Source organism: Sapajus apella, unplaced genomic scaffold (assembly GCF_009761245.1).
Source record: "Sapajus apella isolate SASKATOON/1434 unplaced genomic scaffold, GSC_monkey_1.0 scaffold166, whole genome shotgun sequence".
NCBI classification, from domain to species: domain Eukaryota; kingdom Metazoa; phylum Chordata; class Mammalia; order Primates; family Cebidae; genus Sapajus; species Sapajus apella.
In genome coordinates this window covers 1,899,874-1,923,295 of record NW_022437106.1, presented here as the reverse complement: position 1 = coordinate 1,923,295, position 23,422 = coordinate 1,899,874, and the positions used below count along the sequence as shown (strand labels likewise).

General features: G+C 41.2%; 1 protein-coding gene across 1 annotated transcript in view; it reads right to left on the bottom strand.

The window, feature by feature from the left end:
• EP300 (E1A binding protein p300) overlaps positions 1-23,422 on the bottom strand; it is an 86,139-nt gene that overhangs the window by 56,035 nt on the left and 6,682 nt on the right. Inside the window, exon 2 of the mRNA XM_032267161.1 lies at positions 6,410-7,044. Within this exon, the coding sequence (XP_032123052.1) occupies positions 6,410-7,044 (635 nt within the window). The remainder of the gene's footprint in view (positions 1-6,409; positions 7,045-23,422) is intronic.

Sequence of the window (23,422 nt, the reverse complement as noted above, 5' to 3'; positions counted from 1 at the left end):
ATTTATAAGAATGATTTACAGGTAATTTACAAGTGGCTGTTTGATGGAAGCATAAAAGAATGGGGTGGCCTGAAATGAGAATTCAGGGAAAATAACTTCTTGGCCCGACACAGTGGCTCACACCTGTAATGCCAGCACGTTGAGAGGCTGAGGTGGGTGGATCACCTGAGGCAAGCAGTTCAAGGCCAGTTTGGCCAACATCGTGAAACCCTGTCTTTACTAATACTGCGAAAATTAGGCTCGGCAGGGTGGCTCATGCCTGTAACCTCAGCACTTTGGGAGGCTGAGGTAGGTGGATCACCTGAGGTCAGGAGCTCAAGACCAGACTGACCAACATGGAGAAATCCCATCTCTACTAAAAATACAAAATTAGCCAGGCATGGTGGCGCATGCCTGTAATTTCAGCTACTTGGGAGGCTGAAGTAGAATCACTTGAACCCAGGAGTCGGAGGCTGCGTTGAGCCAAGATTGCTCCATTGCACTCCAACCTGGGAAACAAGAGCGAAACTCTGTCTCAAAAAAAAAAAAAAAAAAAAAAAAAAGAACTAATCTGATTCTATGTAAATATGGCCAGTAAGATTGTAGAGGCAATAGAATCCAGAAACAGATTTAAATGAAGTCCAGGCTACTTTTGGTAGTAACAAATTTGGCTCCAAGTGCCGCTGCTACCTATGATTATTTTTTTAAGTACTGGCATTTATCTAATGTGGCTCCAATAATATGCATACCTATACATGGGGGAGTTGTTTTACCTGTTTCTTATTAGCATGCAAATTCATGATAGACATAGTATGAAAGCCATTACATCACACAACCTGCATGACAGACAATAAAAGACTAAGACAATAAATTATGCCCTCAAGAGTACCATTATCTAAATGAACAAAACGCTGGAAGTTCGAAGCTGCCTTGTTGTCTTTTGCTAATAAATGTAATGTCTTCATTCAAATATTTTCCAAAACAATGTGGTCCTTCATGATTGCACGGCCTTGCCTGCCTAGACCAACTGAATTTTGACCAGTTCCTAACACTGCTTGTTCCCTCAATCATGATATATTATTACCTGGAAACTCCAAGTTCCTCAATGGCAGATATGGGCTCAAAATACACAGACTACTCTGATTGCGGATCAGTTCGAAGTAATTTCTTGCTGACATTTTTGGTCACTGTAACCAAAAAAGATTTCTCTAGCTTTTGTTTTTCCAACTCCTACAGAATCTGCTAAGGAGTTAGAAAATAAAGTAACAACCAATCTCCAGATCATTGCCCCTTCTATCTCCTAAATCCCTTTATTTACTCTCCCCACTAAATGTAATAAGGAAGTAATATTTTGTATTTAATTCCTGCTACCCTATAGTTATTTCATCTTGTTTCTTTCTCCATAGCTAATATTCTCCAGATGTCCAACTACCCACCACACTAAACTGAAAAGGCAGAGGATGAAGAAGCCACACTCAGCTCTAGGCAGGTATAAAAAATGAGTCCTGCAGAGAACTATTCTTTCTTTTTTGAAAAAGAGAAAGAAAAGTAGAGATGGGGTCTCATTATGTTGCCCAGGAATATCCTTGAACTACTGGACTCAAGAAATCCTCCCACCTCAGCCTCCCAAAGTGGCAGGAATACAGATGTGAGCCACTGAGCCATGCCTATATTTTCTTTTTCAGTATCTGGCCAGGCTCAATGGCTCACATCTGTAATCCTAGCACTTTGGAAGACCAAGGCAGGTAGATTGTTTGATGCCAGGAGTCTGAGAACAACCTGGGCAACATAGTGAGACTCTGTCTCAACAAAAATAAAAGTAATTGGCAGGGCATGGCAGTCCCTGTAGTACCAGCTATCAGGAGGCTGGGATAGGAAATCACTTCAGCCTGGGAGATCAAGGCTGCAAGTAAGCTATGATTGTGCCACTGCACTCCAGCCAGGATGACAGATAGAGATCCTGTCTCAAAAACAAAAGTTAACTTAAAACATTTTGGCTTTGAATAGTTTATGCTGATTCTAAAGACTGGGGTGAAAGGCAATACGATCCAAATTTCTTCCCATAAACCACCATGGGTCAGGCTTTCAGAAGACAGCTGTAGTAGTAATGTCACCACCTGCCTGCACATTTGGAACCACAGATTCGTCCATGAAAAGAACTGTGTTCAAAAGCTGATGTCATTTGCAAGCAGGGTTCCAGTCATCCAATCTCACTGAAAATTTTCTAACACCTTAAATCCTAATTCTTAAATATCACAAGTCTTAGAAGTTTTAGAAGAAATAAGAAATATAATGAATATAATTAGCTCTACAAGATAATTTTAGGACTTGGTACAGTGAAAGGCCAACTGCTGGTGTGGGTGTGCCATGAAAGTTGGGTACTTTTTTTTGGTAGAGATGGGGGCCTCACTATGTTGTTGGGGCTGGAATGATTAAAAGTGTGAACCACCATACCCAGCCTTAAATGGGTATCTTATCCTAAACCTCCGTAACTTGTTTTTTTTGAGACAGAGTCTCATTCTGTCGCCAGGCTGGAGTGCAGTGGCGTGATCTCAGCTCACTGTAACCTCCGACTCCAATTCAAGTGATTCGCCTGCCTCAGCCTAATGAGTAGCTGGGATTGCAGACACACACAACCACGCCCAGCTAATTTTTGTATTTTTTTTTTTTTAAACCTAGTACCTAACTATGTATTTGGAGAGAAATTTTGTATTTTTAGTAGAGACGGGATTTCACCATGTTGGCTAAGCTGGGCTCAAACTCCTGACCTCATGATCTGCTCGCCTCGGCCTCCCAAAGTGTTGGGATTACAGGTGTGAGCCACCAGGCCTGGCCTCAGATTTTTTAATTTATTAAACATTTAAAGCTCCCTCAGTTGTCAAACACTAATATAAGTGCTTTACAAATATCAATATAGGTGGGCTCACTTAAAATAAGGAAATACCTGGGTGTGGTGGCTGTAATCCCAGCACTTTGGGAGGTCCAGGCAAGCAAATCACGAGGTCAGGAGTTCAAGACCAGCCTAACATGGTGAAACCCTGTCTCTACTAAAAATACAAAAATTAGCCAGACATGGAGGTGAGTGCCTGTAATCCCAGCTACTTGGGAGGCTGAGGCTGCAGTGAGCGGAGATCGCGCCACTGCATTCCAGCCTGGATGACAGAGCGAGACTCTGTCTCACAAAAGAAAAAAAAAAAAAAGTAAAGAAAAAGGAAATAAGTCCAGGCATGGTAGCTTACACCTACAGTCCCAGCACTTGAGAGGCTAAGGTGGGCAGATCACTTGAGGTCAGGAGTTTACAACCAGCCTCGGCAACATGGTGAAATCCCTTTTCTACTAAAAACAAAAATTACCCAGGAATGGTGGCACATACTTGTGGTCCCAGTTACTTGGGAGGGTGAGGCTGGAGAATCACCTAAACCCAGGAGGCAGAGGTTACAGTGAGGCAAGATCATGCTACTGCACTCTAGCATAGGCAACAGAGCAAGACTCTGTCTCAAGATAAAAATAAAAATAATGAGGAAATAAAATATCATTTAATGGAAGTTTAAAATTTGAATTGCTCCTTCACATCAAAATAAAAGCTCCACAAGCACAGGGATTTTTGTTTCGTTCACTTCTATATAAACGCAGTTCCTAAAAGAAATTTAGATTATAACCAGAATAGTGCCACACTCCCAAGCAGTTGTCAATGAGCCTTAATTTTTCTCCATAGCACTTAACCTGGCATACTCTAAATTTATATCTTATGTGCATAGCAGGAAGTAGATTACATGAAATAAGTTCATTCACTACTCTAACACTACAGTATTCTATCAACCAGTGAGGGTTTATTGTAAGTCTGTCATCCCTCCTCTCCATAGCAAAATATAAACCTTGGTGGCAAGGACTTTATCTCTTTATAGCTAGGTTCCTAGATCCTATAAAAGGTACTTAATAATTTACCTTGTTGTTTCCGGTTCTCACTCCAAATATGGTAAATAAACCACACAGACACAGCAATGTAAAGGTGTCAAGAGGCTGGGTACAGTGGCTCATACCTGTAATCCCAGCACTTTGGGAGGCTGAGTCAAGAGGATCACTTGAGCCCAGGAGGAGCCTGAGCAACATAGTTAGCGAGACTCCATCCCTACAAAAAATAAAAATCAGCCAGGCATGATGGTGCATGCCTTCAGTTCCAGCCACTTAGGAGGCTTAGGCGAGAGGATTTTTTCAGCCTGGCAGGTTGAGGCTCCCAGTGAGCCATGATTAGGCTGGTGCACGTCAGCGTGGGCGACCAAGCAAGACCCTGTCTTAAAAAAAAAAAAAAAAAAAAAAAAAAAAAAGAGGGAAAAAAAAAGGAGTGGGGGTGGGGGACAGAAAGGGAGAATCTACAAAGCACTAATGCTAAAACAGAATCCTAACTTGTCAATATTCTTGTAGCAAAAAAACATTTAAGGCTTTTGAATTCCTACATGTGATCTCAGTCTCCTCAACACAAGTTTGTCAAACCGTCTTCAATTCACACTTGCATTCTGTCACCGTCAAGGTTCCTTTTTTTTTTTTTTTTTAAATAGAGATGGGGTCTAAGTTGCCTGGTTGCTCCCTAACTCTTGTGCTCAAGCGATCCTCCTGCCTTGGCCTCCCAAAGTGCTGGGATTACAGACATGAGCCACTGCACCCAAGATTCTCGGGAACACATAAGCCCTAATGTCTGCTCAAATTATTCCTCTTACAGAGAAAGTTTTCCCCTGATTCCTTGTGAAAATCGTACCTATCTCCAATTTCATCTTCCAAGTGAAGCCATCTCTAATTCAACAAAAAGTAACTACATGCCAGGCACTGGCAACCTTAGTGTGATTCCATTTCAAAAAAAAAACCAGATTAAAAAAAAAATATATATATATATATATATGGAAGAATAAACACTAAAGTATGTATAATTATACCTTATTTGTCTATATAGAGTACACATTTAAAAGTATACTGTTTTTTTCTTTGAGAGAATCTTGCTCTGTTGCCCAAGCTGAAGTGCAATGGCATGATCTCAGCTTACTGCAATCTCCTCTCGGGTTCAAGTGATTCTCCTGCCTCAGCCTCCTGAGTAGCTGGGACTACAGGCGCGAACACCATGCCCAGCTAATTTTTGTGTTTTTATCAGAGACAGGGTTTCAACATGTTGCTCAGGATGGTCTCGATCTCTTGACCTTGTGATCCGCCCGCCTCAACCTCCTGAACTGCTGGGATTACAGGTGAGAATCACCACACCCGGCCAGTTTAAAATATTTTAAATAATATACTTAGCATTCTCTAGTTAAGTCTCTGGCCAAGATCTGGTTTCATTGAAACATCCAGACTGTTGAGGTTTCACATAAACAAATGTACCTTAATTTCCAACAATAAAGAAAAATAACAGTTAATACATTTCTCAGAATAAACATATCTCCTAATAACCAGGGACATTCAAAGCAATAGGAACAAATGAAGTCTCCATCTGAAGACAGTGTAATGCCAGCTATCTCCAAACTGGTTTTTTTTTTTTTTTGAGACAGAGTCTTACTCTGTCACCTAGGCTGGAGTAAGTGGCATGATCTCGGCTCACTGCAACCTCTGCCTCATGGGTTCAAGCGACTCTCCTGCCTCAGCCACCCAAGTACCTGGGACTACAGGCGTGCACCACCACACCTGGCTAATTTTTACATTTTTTTTTTTTTTTGAGACAGAGTTTCACTCATGTTACCCAGGCTGGAGTGCAATGGCGCGATCTCGGCTCACCGTAACCTCCACCCCCTGGGTTCAGGCAATTCTCCTGCCCCAGCCTCCTGAATAGCTGGGATTACAGGCACGCGCCACCATGCCCAGCTAATGTTTTGTATTTTTAGTAGAGACGGGGTTTCACCATGTTGACCAGGATGGTCTCGATCTCTTGACCTCGTGATCCACCCGCCTCGGCCTCCCAAAGTGCTGGGATTACAGGCTTGAGCCACCGCGCCCGGCTAATTTTTACATTTTTAGTAGAGATGGGGATTCACCATATTGGCCAGGCTGGTCTCGAACTCCTGACCTCATGATCCACCCGCCTCGGCCTCCCCAAGTGCTGGGATTACAGGCATGAGCCACCTTGCCTGACCTCCAAACTGTATTTTTATAATGAGGCTACTACAAGGCTAAACTGGACTTGGAAATGAGATGAAAACATTCCAATGCTTGTGCCAGAGAGAACCAGCATTAGCCAGCGATCACTTGGAAATATGAAGTTATAGAACATCAGTTGTAAAATATATGTTTTACTTAAATTTAATGTAGGCACTTCTTAAAACTTATGATAGCACAGTAAATTCCTGGCATGTAATATGTGGAAACTGCTACACTATGTAACGCAAACCCTCCCTCCATCATGGGAATACTCACATGTGTGCCAACTGTGCACACAAACCAAAGCTGTGCTTACCTTAAGAGGCTGGGGGCCTCTCAATCCTGTTTGTCCTCCCATCTGGGGAGAGCCCTGCTGAAGAGGCTCAGTCAGTAAGTTGCCAGCACTTCCCATGCCTGGGTTTGGGTACTGCATATTCTGTCGCCCTCGGCCTGCTCCAATTGAACCGTTCATGACTTGATTAGGCATTATCCCTTGTCCATTGCCTGCAGCCAACATTCCAGGATTCATGCCAGCATTCATCCCTGTGTTCATTCCCATGGCAGGCTGATTTACTGGACTGTTCATCATACCTGTTGACTGCGTAGGACCCTGATTTGGTCCACTAGTGCCCATTCCCATGTTGGGAGAAGTCAAGCCTGCCTGTGTCATTGGGCTTTTGACCATGCTATTTATCAAACCTAATCCAGGACTGTTCTGTTGGGCCTGGCTGGCCATGACTTGACCTGGGCCACCAACTCCCATATTGAGGTTAGGCGAACTACCAGATCGCAGCAATTCTGATAGCTGTTTATGTTTAGAAGCTGCATCTTGTACTATGCCAAGACTTGTCTGAAGCTGATTAATATCACCACCATTGGTTAGTCCCAACTCTGTTGAGTTGATTAATTCATCTGGCAAGTCGTGCTCCAAGTCAAAGAGAGAGCCAAAATCTAAAAAGCAAAGGGAAAAGATAAAGGTCAAAGAATGACAAAACCAAAATAAAAAATTGCTCTATATTTTCTTTATTCATAAGCATTAAACATCATTTCCAAACCTCACTCCACGTTTTTCTTTCTATTTATTTGAGATAGGGTCTTGATCTGTTGTTGCCCAGGCTGGAATGTAGTGGCAGGTATCTTGGCTCACTGTAACCTCCACCCAGATTTAAGTGATTCTCCCTTAAATCAGCCTCCCACATAGCTTATCTCAGCCTCCCACATAGCTACAACTACAGGTGTGCGCCACCACACCCGGCTAAATTTTGTATTTTTAGTAGAGGCGGGGTTTGCCATGCTGACCTGGCTAGGCTTGAACTCCTGAGTTAAGCTATCTGCCCATGCTGGCCCTCCAAAGTGCTGGAATTACAGGCATGAGCCACCCCTATATATTATTCATATTGTGGCTTTTAGGTCATACTAAAACAATTTTATGTTACAGATTATTTAAATCGAGGGGATATTTGGTTATATCAACAGACTTAAACACTTAAGAACTATACCTAAAGTAAGACTGAAGGAAAGAAGGATTAAAAGTGCAATCTCCCCACCCCATCAATGGATAAAGAAAATGTGGCACATATACACCATGGAATATTATGCAGCCATAAAAAAGGATGAGTTCACGTTCTTTGCAGGGACATGGATGAAGCTGGAAACCATCATTCTCGGCAAACTAACCCAAGAACAGACAACCAAATATCGCATGTTCTCATAAGAGATTACAAGTTTTTTGGTTGGGCATATTCTCACTCATAAGTGGGAGCTGAACAGTGAGAACACATGGGACACAGGGAAGGGAATATCACACACCAGAGCCTGTGGGAGAGTAGGGGGCTAGTGGAGGATAGCATTAGGAGAAATAGCTAATGTAGATGACACATTGATGGGTGCAGCAAACTGCCATGGCACGTGTATACCTAGATAACAAATTTGCATGTTCTGCACATGTATCCCAGAACTTAAATTATAATAAGAAAAAGAATAAAAAAAACCTAGCATTCTAAATAATATTTCAAATACTGTGTTAATTCTGTAACATTATTTAGAATGCTGGGCTTTTTTAATTTTATTTTTTAAATAAATAAATAAATAAGTAGAACACCCATTATTATACAAGATGCTAAAAGTTTGTATTCACAGTCATGGAGAAAAGTAATGCAATTAAGCTGTATTAATATTCCCAAGTTCCTTAGAAGAACAGTTATAATAACTTGTCCATACACAAACTAAATTCAGGAAGGAAAGAAAAAATTTTAAATATTCTAATACATAAAGACAGACAACTGATACAAAAGTCCTGTCATTTGTGGAACATTCAGTGTGTGCTCCAGTTAAGCAGAGGCTATCCACCATTTTTACCAAGTTTCTGTATAGCACCTGCCTCAAAGTAGGCCCTCAACAGGCTGAGTAAATTTGCTTTCAACTTGAACTACAGAATACTTTTCCTTAACCAAAATCTAGCCAGAACAGGGTATATAAAACCATGCCTCTGGCTCCTTCACCATACAAACCAACCCTATCAAACACAGAGTGCAAGACCAGCCCTGGTGGCTCACACCTGTAATCTCAGTACTTTGGAAGGCCAAAGCAGCAGGAACGCTTGAGCCCAGGCCAACAGAGCAAGACCCTGTCTCTACAAATAATAAAGTCAGTTGAGTGTGGTGGTACTAGGCTATAGTCCTAGCTACTCAGAAGGCTAAGGTGGGAGAATTACTTGAGTCCAGGAATTTAAGTTGAGCTCTATTTGCACAACTGCACTCTAGCCTGGGTCAAAGAACAAGATCCTGTCTCAAAAAAAACCAAATAAACAAGACTGGGTGCTGACTATAAATTAATGCAGGGATAATCAACCTTGGCAATATTAGCATTTTGAGCTGTATAATTTTCTTTGCTGTAGGTGGAGGGAGATTGTCTTGTGGCCTGTAATACCATCAAGAGTCTCCTGGTCCTTCTTATATGTGCCAATGGCATCCATACCCCAATTGTGACAATCAAAAATGTCTCCAGACATCATCAAACGTCCCCTGGGGAAACAAAATTACTCCCGACTGACCTATTGACAGTAGTAACCTATTATAGAAATTATTTAAGTTTTCTTTCCTTTTAATTCTCTAAAGTAGTTTTCACATCAAAAAGTCATTACTGGGGGCTGGCACAGTGGTACACACCTATAGTCCCAGCTATTCAGGAGGCTGGGGCAAGAGGATAGCTGGAGCCCAGGAATTCATATCAAGGCTTGGCAACATAGTGAGACCCTGTCTACTAACAATAACAAAAAATCCACAGCTGTTATCCTCTTAAAAAATAATCCAACCTCCTGGTGTGGTGGCTCACCTATAATCCCAGCACTTTGGGAGGCTGAGGCGGGCGGATCACTTGAGGCAGGAGATCGAGGCCACCCTGACCAACATGGTGAAACCCTGTCTGTACTAAAAATACAAAAACTAGCCAGGCATGGTAGCACGTGCCTGTAATCCTAGCTACTCAGGAGGCTGGGGCAGAAGAATCACTTGAACCTGGGAGGCGGAGATTCACTGAACAGAGACTGTGCCACTGCACTCCGTCCAGCCTGGGCGACAAAGTGAGACTCCGTCTCAAAAAACAAAAACAAAAACAAAAACAAAAACAAAAAAAACAAACAAACAAACAAAAAAAAGCAATACTATTATCAACTTTATACAAAAAAAATGAAAATATACAAAATAAATAACTGCCAGAGAAAATACTTAAACTTTAATAAAAAATCATATAGGATGGAATGTCCCAGTTTCTTTAACAATTCCATAGCCTAAGTTGGTTGGGGGGGCAGGGATCCTGATTCAAACAACCCAACTATAAAAACACATTTTGAAATGAGAGTAAGGGATCTTTAAATACAGACTGAGTAATGGGTGATAGTAAAAAATTATTAACTTTACTGACTATAACAACGACACAATTTTTAAATAAATCCTTTTTACTGAAAGACATACACTGAAATATTTCTGGTGAAATGACATGGCTAGGACTTACTTTAAAATACTCCAGCAAAAAAAAAAAAGGCGGGGGGGAGTGTGGTATATACTAATGAACTTGAGGCTGGATAACAGGCACAATGTATTTCTTATAAAATATATATATATTTCATTAAACTGAAATTTCCATTTATAAAAGTTTAAAAGAAAACGACATGGGAAGTCAGACTACTGTAATCCTACTACTACTACTACTATAGAAAATTAATCCTTGGTTTATCTTTCCATAAAGAAAGCATCATATCTGAATTGTTTACAGGCATGCCCTACACCAAACTTCCAAGGAAAAGATAATTCGAGCTTATGAAAATACTTCTAAAATATTTAAAAAATGACACAAGGCCAATATAAGAACAGGCCAATCTTCACGGATACAGAAGCAAGACTCTTTAAAAGAGAAAATCAAATTCATGTCTTAAAAATCATCGTTCCCTGGGTGTGATGGCTCATGCCTGTAATCCCAACACTCTGGGAGGCTGAGGCAGACAGATCATGAGGTCAGGGGTTCGACATCAGCCTGGACAACATGGTGAAACCCCATCTCTACTAAAAATACAAAAATTAGCCATGCGTGCTGGTGGGCACCTGTAATCCCAGCTACTTAAGAGGCTGAGGCAGGAGAACTGACAATGTATAAAACAGGTGTAAACTCAAAAGTGAAGCTGCCTAAATGGAGTTATCTCAAAACACCTAGACAGAAATCCTCAGTATTAAAGACATCAATTCTCCCCGAGTACTGATCTATAGATTAAATGCAAATGTCAATCAAACTTCTAAAAGTTTTTCAGGGAACTGGACAAGACAATTCTAAAGTATACACAAATCCCAAGGACCATTGGAATTGTGAAAAAATAAAAAGGAAAAGAAAGCCAGCAGTGTAGCTCATGTATAATCCTAGCACATTGGAAGGCCGAGGCAAGAAAGACCTCATCTCTACAAAAATAAACTTTTAAAACCTAGCTGGGTGTGCTGGCATGCACCTACTACTCACAGGGCTTGATTGAGGCTGCAGTGCACGATGATCCTGCCACTGCACTCTAGCCTGGATGAAAGTGAGGCCCTGTCACAATAATTTAAAAAAAGGATGAACCAAGTACAGTGGCTCATGCCTGTAATCCCAGCACTTTGGGAAGATGAGGTGGGTGGATTACCTGAGGTCAGGAGTTGGAGACCAGCATGGCCAATATGGTGAAACCCTGTCTCTACTAAAAATACAAAAATTAGCTGGGCATGATGGCAGTCTCCTGTAATCCAGCTACTCAGGAGGCTGAAGCAGGAGAACTGCTTGAACCTGGGAGGCAGAGGTTATACTGAGCCGAGATTACGCCATTGCACTCCAGCCTGGGCAACAAGAGCGAGACTAAAAAAAAAAAAAAAAAAAAAAAAAGCAGGAAATAACCTTGTTTCCACTTCTGCATAACAACAAAGTGCCTACTTTATGTTATTTGTGATTAAATGAGTGAATAAATGTAAAGTGTTTAGAACAGTACCAGGCACACACTAAACACTATAAACATGTTACCTATTGCTATTCAATGGACTCATTAAACTATTAGGAGATAGGCCAGCTTATAATGATGACAGCACGCATTTATCTCGCACTTTCAATGTATCGGCATTTTTCTTGGCACCTCACATATTACTGTCATTAATCTCGATAACCTCAGAAGTCCATGCTAGTCCATGTACAGAGTTCATCAAGCAGTAACCACCTTTAGTAATATAGAAGTCTTTGTTCTAGGGCCTACAGCGAGGGTTTTAATTTAATCTGTACTGAAGCCAAATCTATTGTATTTGATTGCTGTCTCATGTTTTTCCTTTGTTTTTTTTTTTTTTTTTTTTTTGAGACAGGGTCTTTCCTGCTTTCTTGCCCAGCCTGGATTGGAGTGAGGAGGGGGATCACAGCTCACTGCAGCCTCGACCTCTGGGCTCAAGCAATCCTCCCTCCTTAGCCTCACAAGTAGCTGCCACCAAAGGCACACATCACCACGTCTGACTAATATTTTTAAAATTTTGTCGAGATGGGGTCTCACCATGTTGTCCAGGCTGGTCTGAATCTCCTGGACTCAAGCAAGCCTCCCACCTTGGCCTCCCAAAGTGCTGGGATTACACGTGCAATGGCGCCGGGCCAGCAAGTATTTTTTTCAGATAGTAAGGTGAGCTCTCAGATGTTTATCTACTTTTGCCCCTCTTATATTTGATTACAAATTTATGAATCTGAAGTTTGTTCCATTACCTTTTAACTATCCTGTGGCAAATATTGAAGAACAGTACGTATCACAAATGACTACTGAAATGAATAAACTATCTCCAGTAAGACATTTCCTGCTTACAAAAGAGTCAACCAATCAAAATCACTAGGCTGCTTCTACTAAGTAGTTTGTTCTTAAGTTCCTTTATGCCTTTAACGATGCTTCAACACAAAAATGACTCTCAGTAAAATATTTCTTCTGTTTCCCAAGGAGCAGTATTTTTTTTTTTAAGTTTCTTCATCTGAGTGTACATTCAGTCCAAACATGGTGAAGTAAAATGTGACTGACAGGACACATATAAATCTGATTTGAGAAGTTTAGCATAGGCTGGGTGCCGTGGCTACCACCTGCAATCCCAGCACTTTGGAAGGCCAAGGCAGGAGCATTGCTTGAGTGCAGGAGTTCAAGACCATTAGCCTGGAATGTAGAAAGATCCCAGTCTCAACAACAACAACAACAAAACCCAAAAATTAGCCAGGCATGATGGCGCACACCTATAGTCCCAGCTACTTGGGAGGCTGAGATGGGAAGACTGCTTGAGCCCAGGGGGGTGTGGTTGCAGTGAGCCATGATCACGACACTGCACTCCAGACTGGGTGACAGAATGAGACCCAGTCTTGAAAGGAAAAAAAAAAAAAAAAGAGAGAGAGAGAGCGGTTTAGCCTAATACATGATTTACCCAGTGGACCATGTATTAGAAATGTGACAATTTAAACCACCACCGAGTTTGGATTAAACACATGGGAAACCAGTGTTGAGTCAAACCATCCTTTCATTATTACATACTGATTCTGTAGATCACCCTGGCTGTCTTCTATATTGTTTGTGGTCTGCTCCTTGAAACAGATTTAATCATATAATCCCTTATAGAATAAACTCGGCAGCCAGGCATAGTGCTATAATACCAGCACTTTGGGAAGCCAAGGCGAGCGGATCACCTGAGGTCGGGCATTCCAGACCTGCCTGACCAACATGGAGAACCCCATCTCTACTTAAAAAGAAACAAACAGGCCGGGCGCAGTGGCTCACACCTGTAATCTCAGGACTTTGGGAGGCCGAGGCGGGTGGATCACGAGGTCAAGAGATCAAGACCATCCTGGTCAACATGGTGAAACCCCGTCTCTACTAAAACTACAAAAAAAAATTAGCTGGGCATGGTGGTGCGTGCCTGTAATCCCAGCTACTCAGGAAGCTGAGGCAGGAGAATTGCCTGAACCCAAGAGGTGGAGGTTGCGGTGAGCCGAGATCGCGCCATTGCACTCCAGCCTGGGTAACAAGAGCGAAACTCCGTCTCAAAACAAACAAACAAACAAACAAACAGTATTAGCTGAGTGTGGTGGCGCATGCATGCCTGTAATTCCAGCTACTTGGGAGGCTAAGGTAGGAGAATTGCTTGAACCCAGGAGGTAGACGGTGAAGTGAGCTGAGATGGATCCATTGCACTCCAGCCTGGGTAACAAGAGCAACACTCTGTCTCAAAAACAAATAAATAAATAATAAACTCGGCTCATTTAGCCTTTCCAAAAATCAAAGGATCAAAACAATTCCATGGTATGTGAGAAACAAATGAAATATATATAACTGAAGCATAAGCTTCAAAATTAGTACCATTAAAATCATAATCCTAAACACTGTACTGTCTACGAACATAATCAGACAAGTTTCTAGTTATTTAACTATGACACAAAATTTAATTTAAAATTAAAATAATTTTGGCTCAAAATCTAATTCTACTATATTAGTACCTCTCACATTTACACTTTTTTTTTTTTTTTTTTTTTTTACTTAAAAGGGTCACACATTATTTGTTGAATAAACACACTTACCTTTGGACTTAAGGTAAAATGAGGTAAAATCAACTCAGTTCTCTTAAACTGTGTTCATTAAGTAAAATACGTTTATTAATTATTTTAAATCTAGTCAATTCTCAAATCCCACTCAGAAGACAGAATCTATCTTCTGTTTCTCCTCCCTTTAGCTGCCTTTCTCTGTAGCATTAAAATGCTTTTAGGGCTGGGCATGGTGGCTCATGCCTGTAATCCCAGCACTTTGAGAGGTGGAAGAAGGTGGATCACCTGAGGTCAGGAGTTTGAGACCAACCTGGCCAACATGGTGAAATCACATCTCTACTACAAATACAAAAATGAGTTGGCGTGGTGGCACACGCCTGTAATCCCAGCTACTCAGGAGGCTGAGGCTCGATAATCACTTGAACCTGGAAGGCAGAGGTTGAAGTGAGCACAGATCACGCCACTACACTCCAGCCTGCCCAACAGAGCGAGACTCCAGCTTTAAAAAAAAAAAAAAAAAAAAAAAGTTTTAGGTCAGACCCGGTGGATGGCTCACACCTGAAATCTCAGCACTTTGGGAGGCCAAGGCAGGTGAACTGCTTGAGCCCAAGAGTTTGAGATGATCCTGGGCAACAGAGCAAGACCCTGTCTCTACAGAAAAATTTAAAAATCAGCCAGGCATGTTGCTGCAGCTACAGGCTGAGGTGGGAAGATGATTTAGCCTGGGAGGTCGAGGCTACCGTGAGCCAAGATTGCGCCACTGCACTCCAGCCCAGAAGACAGTGAGACCTTGTCTCAAACAAACAATAAAAATGCTTAATATTTTTAAAGAGTGGACAATACAATCTTTTACTTTTTTCATCTAATCCAGTGGTGAGTCCACAGGATGAGTAGGAGCTAGACAGATAAAGAGTGGAACAACCTATGGTGGGGAGGAGTAAAAGCTCAGCCAGTTAGTTCAGCAATTGAAAGAGTGGGGAGAACAGAGTGAGTGAGGAGGTCAGAAGAGATCAGAACATTTCAGAGCCCCCTAGTCCAGGTTACAGATTTGGGATTTTTTAAAAAACAAACAAAAAAAAAAGAATGGAGTTGAAAATCTAATCTACATAACATGAGTCATTCTAATTCTGATAATGGTTTGGCTAAACACTGAAACTACCAATCTTACAAAGATTTCTTGTTCTTATTGCTTTGGGACACTTCTACCCTTAAATTGGATGCTTAAAAAGCATGAAATTTTACAACTATAGCTTTTAAAATGAGAAAATTTTGTATATCTTACAAATTTATCAGGTTCAAACAACTTTCCCAACCTCTATTCAGTACTTCATTAAAAAAGGTACTTTAACCCTCCATAGATGAAGCAGAATTATCTAATCATATAAAGAACCCAGCTACTAAGGAAATAAAGATGTACAAACATTTCAAACTACGTAATTTAAAGGAATATTAAGAAAATTAAAATGAAATATCCATGCTGGAACGATAGGCAAGATTTCTAATACTTCCAAAAAAAATCAGAAAAACCTATGCATTTTATACAAATTTGGATAAAAGATGATAATTATACACGATTACATAGCTACAAATGCTGGCAGCTGTTGAATTTTGAAGTCCAACAGACTGAAAGGGCAAAAGTGCAAGCAAATTTCAAAATATGTACTCTTAACTCTTAACACAACTCTTAACACTGTCCTGCTATCATGACATCAAAAGGTATACCTCTACTTTGGGAAGAGATTATATTGAAGTTTATTCTTAAACCCCAACACACCGGGCATGGGGACTCAAACCTATAATCCCAGCACTTTGGGAGGCCGAGGCAGGCAGATCATGAGGTCAGGAACTCAAGGCCAGCCAGGCCAACATGGTGAAACCCTGTGTCTACTAAAAATACAGAAATGAGCCAGAGGTGGTGTCACGTGCCTGTAGTCCCAGCTATTCAGGAGGCTAAGGCAGGAGAATCGCTTGAACCCAGGAGGTGGAGGTTGCAGTGAGCCAAGACTGTACCATTACACTCCAGCCTGGGTGACAGAGCAACACTGCATCTTAAAAAAACAAAACAACCAAAGCATTTCAGACACACACACACACACACACACACACACACACACACACACACACACACACTCTTTTTGAGATGGAGTTTTGCTCTTATTGCCCAGGCTGGAGTGCAATGGCACGATCTTGGCTCACTGCAACCTCCGCCTCCCAAGTTCAAGCAATTCCCTTGCCTCAGCCTCCAGAGTAGCTGGGACTACAGGCACCAACCACCACGCCCGGCTAATTTTTGTATTTTTAGTAGAGACGGAATTTCACCATGTTGGCCAGGCTAGTCTTGAACTCCTGACCTCAGGCAATTCACCTGCCTTGGCCCCCCAAAGTGCTGAGATTACAGGTGTAAACCACCTTGCCCAGGCTTAAGTCTTGAATTTTAAACAGAAATGAAGTGCTTTAATTGATCAAGAATGTGACCTGGAGCTATGCTGAGAAAGGCCAGATGCTATGGCTTACACCTGTAACCCCAGCACTTTGGAAGGCAGAGGCGCATAGATGGCCTGAGGTCAGGAGTTCAAGACCAGCCTGGCCAACCTGGCAATACCCTGTCTCTACTAAAAATACGAAAATTAGCCAGGTGTGGTGGAGTGCGCCTGTAATCCCAGCTACCCTCAAGGCTGAGGCAGGAGAACTGCTTGACCCCTGGAGGCAGAGGCTGCAGTGGGCCGAGGTTGCAGTGGGCCGAGATCATGCCACTGCACTCAGCAACAGAGCAAGACTCTGTGGCCAAAAAACAAAACAAAACCAAACCCAGCTACACAATGAGGACACTATTATTTATTAAAATCTCACCTTAAGAATCAACTCAAGGAAGTGTTTTACAGTATGTCTAAACTGAGTGCTAACTTAACTGTCACTGAACATTTCTCGATTTTGTGCAAACCTTGGGATTTGTTACAAGGAAACACCTAAAGATGGAGAAACTAACATACTATCTTTTAAAAACTAAAACAAAACAAAAAAAAAACCCTGAATACGTTATCTGTAAACAATGGGGAGAGTGAATAGTATCCAGGTTGGTATCTGGTATATTCTTTACACTTATGACAACTGGTAACCCAAACATGGATCTTGAACAAAACAAACAATTCACTTTCTCAATTACAATTTACCAAAAACTTCCAAGGCAAATGACAAGCTCATTTCAAAAGAGGTAAATAACATACTCCTAGTCTTCCTGCCACTATTCTCCCTACTGCTGCTCTGTACAGTGTTACTAGAATTTCCTCAACTATGTCACTCCCCTGGTCATAAAATTTTTATCCTGATGCTAAGATAAATGGCAAATTCCTTAGCATATTTATCTTTCCATAATGGGACCCCAACATCCTTTTCCATCTGCCTCCCATGAAAAACCCTACCACACAGCCTATATTCTAGCCACATCAGAACCATGCTCTTTAGCTCCATCTGAAAAACCCTTCCAACCTTCCCTACGCTACTTTAATTGCCACCAAACCCTGTTCAAATAATACATTTTTTCCTGAAGAAAACTGTCAAAAACAATCCCTATCCCCTGCCTTTATATACACCATTTAAAAAACCTTTTAAAGCATAACTTATGGGAAAGTTGTGTGGACATGTGTAACAACCCCAGTGTATCTCTAAATGCTTTGAGAGAAGGCACCTTAATTGTCTTTCTATTTCAAATGCCTAAGACTTGGTAGGTATTCAATGTCCGTGGGCTGAAATAAGATAAAGGTACAGCTAATGAAAAGACTGACTACTCAACTCAGAAGAACCACACAACTTCCAAATGCTCCCAATGTAACTTTCCTACCCCCATCACACCTGCCCACCCACTTCACAAATACTATGCTTCCAGGCGCTGTGGCTCAAGCCTGTAATCCCAGCACTTTTGGAGGCCAAAGAAGGTGGATCACGGAGGTCAGGAGTTCAAGACCAGCCTGACCAACATGGTGAAACCCTGTTTCTACCAAAAATACAAAAAATTAGCAGGGAATCGTGGTGCATGGCTGTAATCCCAGCTACTCAGGAGGTTGAGGCAGGAGAATTGCCTGAACCTGGGTGGCAGAGGTTGCAGTGAGCCGAGATTGTGCCTCTGTACTCCAGCCTGGGCAACAGAGGGAGATTATCTCAAGAAAAAAAAAAATACTATGCTTCCTATGTTCCCCAATTTATTAAATCATTACCCAGCCGGGCACTGTGAATCACACCTGTAATCCCAGCACTTTGGGAGGCCACAGCGGGTGGATCACTTGAAGCCTGGAGTTTGAGACCAGCCTGGCCAAAATTGTGAAACCCCCATCTCAACTGAAAGTACAAAAATTAGCTCGGTGGCCGGGCGCGGTGGCTCACGCCTGTAATCCCAGCACTTTGGGAGGCCGAGGCGGGTGGGTCACGAGGTCAAGAGATCGAGACCATCCTGGTCAACATGGTGAACCCCGTCTCTACTAAAAATACAAAAAATTAGCTGGGCATGGTGGCGTGTGCCTGTAATCCCAGCGACTCAGGAGGCTGAGGCAGGAGAATTGCCTGAACCCGGCAGGCGGAGGTTGCGGTGAGCCGAGATCGCGCCATTGCACTCCAGCCTGGGTAACAAGAGCGAAACCCCGTCTCAAAAAAAAAAAAAAATTAGCTGGGCGTGGTGGTGCATGCCTGTAGTCCCAGCTACTTGGGAGGCCGAGGCTTAAGAATCGCTTGAACCTGGGAGGCAGAGGTTATACAGTGGGTGAGCCAAGATCACGACACTGCACTCCAGCCTGGGTGACTGAGAGAACCTCTCAAAAATAAATAAATAAATAAATAAATAAATAAATAATTCATCGCCCATCAAGTTGCTCAAACTTTAAACTTGGGAATTATCCTTGATAATAATCAATCACCAAGTTCTCTTGACCATCCATCTTCCCTCAAATCTTCCCACTTCTTTCCATCTTGAGTGCTTTCTAATCAATCACCAAGTTCTGTCAATCATCCATCTTCCTTCAAATCTTTCCACATCTCTCCATCTTCTGTGGCAAGAGTGGCTGGAACCCTAAAACAGCTGTTTCACTGGTCTCCCTGCCTCTTCCCAAACCATTTCTACTTTCACTGAGCTGCCTAAGGTACAATTCTGTCCTATCCATTAAATGGGTAAAATGTAAAGTCTAAATTCCTATAATACCTGCAGGATTGGCCCTTTGCTCACCTCTACAGTTCTGTTTTTTGCTTTCCTACCAGTCAGTACTTACGGGTTCCCAGAACAGGATATACTCAGGCCTCATACAATCTCCTTTCTAGCCTGGGCTCATTTTTACTCATCCTATATCTCTATCCTTGAGATTTCAAGATCAGAAACAATTCCTCAAAGACAGCTGCCAGGGTCTGTAACTACTGGGTTAGGTCCTCCTGTTCCTCCCACTATACATGTACTTTACAAATACAATGCTGATCATACCAGATTTAATGAATACCAGTCTTCTCCCCTTATCTATAAATTCCAGGAAGGAAAGAAGGAACAATGTACCGAGGGTAAGTGCCTAGCATACAGAAAATGTTGGCCCAATACAGAATAACTACCATCTTGTTAACTCTTCTAAACCAGTATTCTTCAAATTATGGCTCACAAGCCAACAGTGGATCATGAAATCAATATAGTAGGTTGCAACCAGTACTAACAAAAAAAAGCAACAGAAAATATCCGAGTACATTACAAGTAATAAGTGTAAGTATTCTTTGTTCATTCTTTGAAACAGTCTCTGGTGCTACAAGTAAAAGGTAGTTCTTCCTTAAGAGCGGTAAAAAAAAATTATTTGGAGCACTGCACTGCTTCTACTTTTCTTCTTCCTCCTTTATAAGAAAGTTTCTTGGAGCCAGGTATAATGACTCATGTCTGTAATCCCAGCCACTGAGGAGCCTGAAGCAGAAGGTTAACTTCAGCCTGGGCAAAACAGCAAGATCCCCATTTCAAAAAAAATACTATTTAACACCCAGGTGAGAAAATGAAAAATAGAAAATAATTACGCTTAATTGGTCAAGCATGGTGGCTCCTGCCTGTAACACCAGCACTCTGGCCAAGACAGGTGGATCACCTGAGTTCAGGAGTTTGAGACCAGCCTGACCAACATGGTGAAACCCTTTCTCTACTAAAAATACAAACATTGGCCAGGTGTGGTGGCGGGTGCCTGTAATCCCAGCTACTTGGGAGGCTGAGGCAGGAGAATCACTTGAACCCAGAAGCTGGAGGTTGCAGTGAGCCAAGATTGTACCACTGCACTCCAGCCTAGGAAACAGAATGAGACTCTGTCTCAAAAAAAAAAAAAAGAAAAAAGAAAAAAAAAATTAGGCTTAACAATTACACAGTTCTTTAGCAAGAAGCAATTCTTATCTTGAACATTTCTAACAAGAACAATGTTTTCCATTTTCTCATTATGCCTTAAATACCTGCTGATTTTCATTTCAATTATTTACATATACAAGACATCTTAGTGATGATATAGATAGATATAGATATAGGTGTCCCTTGGTATCTGCTGGAATTAGTTTCAGAACCCACTCCACTGCAGATACCAAAATCTGAGGATACCCCAGTCCCTGATATATAGGAGATACGTCGTATTTGCATATAACCTACACACATCCTCCCATATAGTTTGAACTCTTTCTAGTATTTACAATACCTAATGTAGTGTAAATGCAACATAAATAGCTGTTATTCTGTATTGTTTAGGCAATAATGACAAGTAAAAGTCTGCACATGTCCAGTACAGATGCAACCATGCATGTTTTCCCCTAAATATTTTCAATCTGTGGTTGAATCCACAAACATGGAACCCACAGATATGGAAGGTTAACTGTACAGTATTTTTCTATTTTAAGCTCTGTTCCCATATGCCTATACTCCTAGAAAACCACCTTTGGACGGATGAAATAAGGCTTACTCTAAGACTCCTCTATGAACATCATGCACTTGACTTTCTCTTTATCCATTCTATCTATACAGTAGTTCATTCTTACCCTCTGTTTTGCTTCCTGCCATTTCAGATACTTGTGGTCCAAAAGTATTACAAAGAAAATTGCAGAAATAAACACTAATTTTTGTTGTGGTTTTAGAAATGGAGTCTTGCTCTGCCATCCAGGCTGGAGTGTGCAGTGGTGTGATCATAGTTCACTGTAACTCCTGGGCTCAAGTGATTCTCGCACCTCAGCCTCCCAAGTAGCCAGGACTACAGATGCATGCCATCATGCCTAGCTAATTTTAAAAATTTCTGTAGAGATGGTGGGGGCCTCATTATATTGCCTAGGCTGGTTTTGAATGCCTGGCCTCAAGCAATCCTCCTGCCTTAGTCTCCCAAAGTGCTAGGAGCTGAGTAGCCTGATAAAATCTCACCTGACCAGGTAGTGAATCTCCCCTTGGTCTAATGTATTCACCTGTATAAACTATCAGCCACTTGTCACTTAGTAGCCATCTCCATTATCAGATTGACTGTCAGACTGACCATGGGGTAGGGCACTGCTTGAGTTTTAAGTAACCCTTACTTTCCTTAATGACAGTCTCTAAGTGCATGAGTAGTGATGACAGCAATTTGGATACGCCAAAGAGAAACTATAAATTGCTTAAAGGTGAAAGTTCTTGACTAATAAGGAATGAAAAAAAATTGTATGCAAAAGTTGCAAAGATCAAATCTATCTGTGAAATTGTGAAGAAGGAAAAAATTAGTGATAGTTTTGCTGTTGCACCTCAAACTGCAAACATCACACTGCAGTGATAGACAAGTGATTAGTTAAGATGGAAAAGGCCATTAAATTCACGTGTGGAAGACATGGACAGAAACGTGTTTTGACTGATGACAATTATGTTCACTAGTATGCAGGGTTTCAGGTATCCACTGGAGATCTTGGAATGCATTCCCCAAAGATAACGGAGGACTACTGTATATTCACTAAAAACCAAAAAACAAAAACAAAAAACAAACAAAAGCAAAACCACCACCAAACTATCTACCACTGCTTTCCTTCTGGTATATTTAGCAGTAAAGTTAAAAACAGTTAACAATGAACACATACTACATAGGAGCAAGCATAGCCCTAAGCATCTGATAAAGAGAATTCTCGTTTATTCCTAACCACAACCCTGTAAGCTCGGTAAGGTGGGTTTCTGTAAGGTGGGTACCCACCTTACCCACCTTATAGGGTTGTGGTTAGGAATAAATGTGAGGAGGTTGAGCCAGGTTAAATATTTGGCCCAAAGTTCACAGTTAATAAATACAAGTCTGGGATATGAACTCCAGCAGTCTGACTCCAATACTGATTCTCTTAGCTCCTGTCATATTCTTTTCAGTAGTTTTAGTTTTACTTTCTCTCTCAACAAAATTACTCCTAATTGCTCTGGGGCATTTATAAAAAGGAATCTATATCTAAAAACAAATTATATCCAAATTGCTCAGAAGAGGCTTAACGCCTCAATTAATATTTATCCTCTTAAGCTTTTCTGGGAAAGTGAGCAGTAATAAAAAATTTTCCATTAAAATTTCAGAATGAAACTACTATCTATCAAGTGGAAAAAAAATCACCTGCAAAGTTCAATGTTAAAAAATTTTTAGACTTGATATAATTTGTTTCTTTTGTCCATTAATTTTACTGCTTGCCTCACTTAAAAAAAAATTCAACTTTAGAAATCTTCAAATGAGGAAACCCTTAAATCTGGACAAACACAAAAGTAGCATCTTTTATTTTTCCATTAATTGCTGGGTATATGACTTGGCAGAATAACTCAAATTGTTTTTATAAATATACCAGAAAAAAGCATTTTACACTCCCACTTGTATCTGCAACATTCTTCCTACTCTTTTTTCTGTTTCCTACTTACCACTTAATGTCTCTACAAATACCACTTTGCACTAATTTTCAACTGTTTCCATTTTTTTCCTTTTTATTAAATAAACTAAAGAGGAGATAGAAAAGCAAAGAAAAACACAAAATAATGCCAAAAGGCCACCAAGGCAGAAGCCCTTTCTTCCTTTCCTATTATCCATTTACTGGACATGCCAGTACAATTCCAACCTCTGCAATAGAAGATGAACTCCTGCTGGAATAAGGCATCCATACTGTAAGGCACACAAGACTTACAACTTCAAAGTCACTTTATCTCAGTATCAACCAGAGACAACCTTCTTGAAGTCCTATAAATGAACTTACAAGGCCTTAAGAATAAGTAATTGTCAAGGGCCGGGCGCGGTGGCTCACGCCTGTAATCCCAGCACTTTGGGAGGCC